Source organism: Cariama cristata, unplaced genomic scaffold, assembly GCF_000690535.1.
Source record: "Cariama cristata isolate BGI_N322 unplaced genomic scaffold, ASM69053v1 scaffold42769, whole genome shotgun sequence".
In the NCBI taxonomy this organism is placed as follows: domain Eukaryota; kingdom Metazoa; phylum Chordata; class Aves; order Cariamiformes; family Cariamidae; genus Cariama; species Cariama cristata.
The window spans coordinates 16,349-22,223 of NW_009637066.1; the positions used below are offsets into that span (position 1 = coordinate 16,349).

Genomic DNA, 5,875 nt, shown 5'->3' on the forward strand with positions numbered 1-5,875 from the left:
GCATTCCTGAAAACTAAGGTCATAACAGTTACTGGACTACAAATGTTAGCACATGGCTGTGTTCTCAACAGCTCAGTAATTTCCTAAAATCTCTCCTTCTCACACAGAAGCCTAATAATAATAATGTTTTATACATCATATAGTAAAATATTATTTTATATATAAAATTAGAATCACACATATATACAATAGCTGCATTTATTCATCAAATATAAGAAAAAAGTTATAATGCAAGGGATTGCACAGAATTTATTCTGCTGTAATTGCTTTAGCCATGAAGACAGACATAGAAAAAATAAAGCAAAATTTGTAGTAAAATGAATGACTAATTAAAAATACAACTGTTAACTGAAGAAAGGGTTTTTGTTTTATGTAGCAACTTGCTTAATGGACCACTCTAAAGTTCTACTGTGCTCTTACTGTGCTCAAAGGCTGTGACAAATGTGTGCAAACTTCCCAAGGTCTCAAATTAAGGAATTATTTAGAGGACAATTATTATATTTCCAAGATGGCCGCTACTGTTGTTGGATATCTCATGGTAAAAGCAACCTCACAGAAAAACAGTGGGAGAGAGAAAAAGTACTGTATCTGATTAGGATCAGAAAGCTATGTGTAAATATGTACAAGAGCTTGTAAAAAGAGAAGGGCAGCAGGACACAATTCTTGCTGGGGGACGTGGAAAGTGTTTTCGCTTACCTCCCTGCACTTTTAGTTAGTAAACACATAATTAACATGCACAAAGGGAAAAAGCAGTTGTCTGCCAAAATAAGCTCAAACTTTTCACTTATTTCACAGCAGTTAAGATAGGCTCTGGGTATGTACCATGCGGAGCTTTGTGCTTCATAGTCTACTTTCCCTGTACTTAATACATTCTAATTATGTTAAAAGAATAAACTATTTCTGCAGCTTAAGGCAACAGTTATCACAGCCGGATTTGAAGAATGCTAACAAACAGTTGAGGAAAGCAATAGTATCAGGTTTTACAAAGCTTTATTAGACATAACAGCATTTTGTGCCAGCTTTCAGATTAGAAGCAGCTGTTGAGTTCGTTATCAGTGAAAGCTATTTGATTCCTAATAATACTTTAGATGCCATCACCATTGTTTACCATCTCGCACTAGGTTCACAGCCTATGTTTCTTGTTAATACCTAAGCAGGGAAAAGTAAAAAAAAAAAAAAAAAGTATGTGCCTATATTTAGAGACACCTACATACACAATTCTCAAGTATTTGACAAAAAAAAAAAAGATGTTTAACAAACAGACAAGCTAAAGCCAATCTCCCTTGATCCTTCCGAAGTGAAAAGCAACCTTCATGTCCACATTTTCATTTGTTTGCTTCCCACACCTGGTGCCAGCTAAAGAGCAGGTATACAGCTATCCATTAGGAACATTTTACCAAAAGGAAGTGAACGATGCAGTCAATGCAATTTTATCCTTCTGTATTTATTCTAAAATTGTCATGGAAACTAACTCGTCCATTTTTCACACTTACTGGAAACAACTCTGAAGTCAACAGACTCATGTTTGCCTTTTCAAAGAATATAAGAATTGATGAGGGTATTTCAAGTATTTTTCAATTATGTTTGTAAAAACACAATTGAGGTACTTAATTTCACTTGTTTGTCGGAAAAACCCATCATGTACTAAAACGTGCCCTGTCCCTGCTCGCTTTACACTCAAAGGGCAGCTGAGCACTCTAGCTTTCTATGTGTCTGTGTTTGTTGACCATTTTTCCCTTTCCAGAGTTGTTAATACCTTATCATTTAAAAACTAATAGGATATGATCCACCTTTCCCCCAAATTTTTTTACTGTTTCCACTTTGTTGTGGTACTTCTCAAGAGTGAGGTAAGGAAGATGAGAACAGTGTCTCATGCAGCCATTCCCAGATTCAAAAGGGTGTTCAAATTAAAAAAGGATAACATTTCATGGTAAATGAAATATGAAATAGCAGCCTTGCCAATGTTTATTTAAACATTTAGCTTTATGTAAAATAGAACCAGTTGTTTCAATTTGTTTTTACTAGAAATTTGAGTATTATAGTTCATTATCAGTATATTAAAATAACACATTTACAATAATAAAAAAACCAGAAATGCAGATATTACCAAAACAAAGCTATTATGATTTCTCATGTCATTATAAATGCTTAGTAGACCCTGAAATACTCTTTAGTAATTTGACGACTTAGTCATTCTGGCATAAAATCAAAACAAAGCAACCTTTGTAACTCATGTGTGAAATGAGAAACTCCAGACCTCAAAATAAACACGTCCTTTACTCATTATGTAACATTTTGGTCAGCCATCTGTATTTAAGGTTTCCATTCAGTTAGCAAATTAACTTACTATATTGCCCACTAGTGCAGCTATGACTAAGGTTCTTTTATCCCAGGCTTACAACACAGGCATAGACTCTAGTATTAAAGGCTTCCTAATTTAACAATAGCATGACCCCACATTATTATGGGTCCTTTACATTCTATTTCACCCACTGACTTAGAGTCTGTACAACATCAATGGAATAACAGCAAAAAAAAAATATATTGCCATCAAACAGAATCTCAGTAACCTGACTCCCAACGAAGTAGTAATGGTGCCTTGGTATTTCAAAGATGCATGAAAGAAAGTTGAGCTCTAACTCACTTTAAAACCCTCCAGCTGTCTCAGCGGCATATACAATTTCATTGAAAAGATATAGAAACTAAGATTTTACTTTCTGTTCTCCCTCTGAAATTAAAGCTATTCAAAAGAATGTCAGCAATTCTTTTTTTTCTCAAGAAAGAAAGAGAAATGAAAACAGAACAGACCATCGTGGGTTGTACCTCAATGCAAACTGTCTCCTGGACTTGTAGGAAATTACTAATAAGGTATAGTACTCAATGTAAAGCTATAGTAGTAGACATGCTCTAATGACTTATGCATCAGATTCACATTGATCAGAATGTAAAACTAAGGCAAAGAACATTGTCTAGGCCGTGATATCCCAAGACAGCCACATCACCATATCCCTTTCCGTGGACTAATCAAAAACTTGCATAATACTGACTACTCGACCATGGATGCTTTGGTTACTTTTTCAGCCATAGGACTCTATTCTCTGCTTTTCTGGTTTCTTATAAATCTTTATAAGTCAGTTCTTTCAGAAATCTTAAATATTATTAAGACTTCTTTCTTCAGAACAATGAACTCCTAATTCTCTTAGGCTTGGTGATTTCCAGCTCAATGCTGCCATTTCCATTAGCCCACTCCACTTCCCCCTACGTGCACACTCACTAGCCTTAGTGAAGACAGAGGCAAAATATTAATTTATTTGAGGAGGAAAAGATTACCTTTTATCTTGACTGATACCTCATCCTACAGTTTCCACAGCTTCTTTCTTCTACTTATACAGTCAAGAACTTTTTTGTTACTTGTTTGAATCACTATGATATGTCTCACTTGGCTTGGCAAATCTCACTTTATCTTTATATTTTCTGTCTCACAAGACACAACCTTGTTAATAAATCCTTCTTCCCCTCTTTCTGGGCCACCTACTCATATAACACTTCTGGAACTAATGACTGATGGTTTTATGTAGAAAACGCTTTCCAACTGTCTTATCTTTGATATGCCTTAATCAGTTTTCACACTTACAAGGAAAATAAAGCTTCCTCCCTGTTGAAACTGGCCAGCATCTTCAGTTCAGCTGACTTCACTAATTAATTCCACAATTTCCTACGCTACTCCTTCTTCAAAATCAAGACTCTATTATGCTGGCCCATTTTTCAGTAAGGTTAAAAAATTGCGATCTTTCAATCTAAGATACCTTCTACAACAGGCTTTCTCTGATCACCTCATCAGCCAAAACAAAGTGTAAGATAGCATCATCTCTGCTTGATGAAGCTTGATGAAGTTTACTGCATCAAGAATATCAGAGCATGACACTGGTCTGCAGTCTTTATATGTAATCTGTATCAGTACTCCACTTAGGAAAACAGGAAAAAATTGGTCTGTGATGATGTGGAAGAGCATATTTAATCATGTTTGTGAACCTTGGTTTTTTAGATTTACTTACTCTGCTTAAGTATAGTATATAAGCCCTTCTGCTAATCATTATTTACTTAATATTATTTGTGATCCTAATAACACTTTTTCCTCATCGTTACACAACATTGGAAAACTTGTTCAAGTACCTGTTCTCTGCATCTACTGATCCTCTCAGATAACAAATCTGAATTAGTCTTTTCTTCATCAAGCTCAAGTTCCAGGTGAGATAACTTGTCCTAAGTGAAACAAAGAAAAGCAATTTCAATACTACTTTCCCATCCTCTTCAGATTGCTACCAGGGCATTGTTTCTTAAACTTCGAGGACTCAAACTCTCTGAAAGACCATGACTCAAAAGTTAAATGCCTCTGAAAACACATACAGAATCTAGAAAAAGAGGTGGCAGGTAGAAAAGCCGTTACAGTGAAATTTGTTTGTCTGACAGAAGTAAAATAGAAGTTTCATTTCCTTTTTTAATCACTCTCACCAGCTTCAAGAAAAAAAGATAAATTCTGTAATGTTCCTAGAGACTGTTTTTAGAATGTCTAAGTTACATTATACATATGGAAGACAAATTTCTTTTCATATGAATACAATGGTATAAAAGTGTTTGTTTATGAAAGTCAAATGACAGCTTAGTTGAACTGAACAGTTATGAAGCTAACTCTAACAACATAGTTAGAATAATGATGTTATTTAGGCTTCTGAAGTCATATTGATATTAAATGCTAAATAGAACTCACACTTCCAATTACTTTTGAAGTTCTTAGTGATGGGCCTACAAATGAAAACAATACAACTTTGCCTGATAAACTCTAGAGAAAATTAATTTAAAAGTTAATTAAAATGATGAAAGAACAATTGCAATTTAGAACATATCATGCTACAATAGATATGCTAACAGATCACCTTTAGAATATACCAGAATAATTGCTGCAGTAGTACTGCATGGATTTTCAACATCAAGTTATTTTGTTTCTTCCCAGGCAGAATCCATTATTTTTTAATAATTATTTCAATCAGTTCTAATAAGAAACCAACCCTTAAAAATGTCTTTTACCTCCATTAGTTTGATTTGTCTTGCCCGATCGTCTTTTAAGTGGTTTTTGGCTTCCAGTTCATACTCCAAGCCCTTCACAGTCTGTTCTAGCAACTGAGTTTTTGTTACTGCCTCATCCTGGGCTCTGTGGTGGTCCCTCAAGTTTTCTTCCATAAGACGCATCTGAAACAATACGATTATGGTAATACATTTTGTACTGTATTTTCTATAAGTAATTGATGTCAGTAAAGGGGACTGACTACAAACATGACAGATCTGGAAGTGTGACAGGAATTGCATAGGCTTTTCACAGTAATTTTTGTTTTATCCACAAGATGGCACCAAGAAAATAAACTTGGATTAAATATCAGCTCTAAAGGGATGCTTCACTCTACAGGTTTTACAGTGACAATTATGCATAGTGGGTTTCTCTTATTTATTTCTTTTTAGCCAGTTAGAGCAAGCCAAATTTTTTACAATTTTCTAAATGGTTATATCTTCAGAACTTTTGCAATATTATTCCTTTCCTTTTCAGACTACCAATACTTTAATTTTTAAAAAATTATGTAGTTTATGTGTCTGAGGCACTTTGATGACAGCATTTTACCAATGACATAATTGCTGAGAGAGAGATATATATTTTAGTATAACTTTTAGAGATAGTAGGGTTATCTGCTGAGGACAAAAGTTTCCTATTCTAACAACAGCATGTACTCAATAAAGTTATCTAAAACCTTCACAGTATTTAAAACAAAACAAAACCAAACCAAACCACCAAGCAGTGACAGGGGTTTTAGGTGAGACTGTGATC

The 5,875-nt window shown here is 34.5% G+C and overlaps 1 protein-coding gene across 1 annotated transcript in view; it reads right to left on the bottom strand.

Moving 5' to 3' along the window:
* LOC104167785 (cingulin-like protein 1) overlaps positions 1-5,247 on the bottom strand; it is a gene marked incomplete at its 5' end in the record, with an annotated part of 11,645 nt that extends 6,398 nt beyond the window's left edge. The window contains 2 exons of the mRNA XM_009708145.1: positions 4,174-4,263; positions 5,086-5,247. Coding sequence (XP_009706447.1) covers positions 4,174-4,263; positions 5,086-5,247 — 252 coding nt within the window. The remainder of the gene's footprint in view (positions 1-4,173; positions 4,264-5,085) is intronic.
* Between the last annotated feature and the right edge of the window lie 628 nt (positions 5,248-5,875).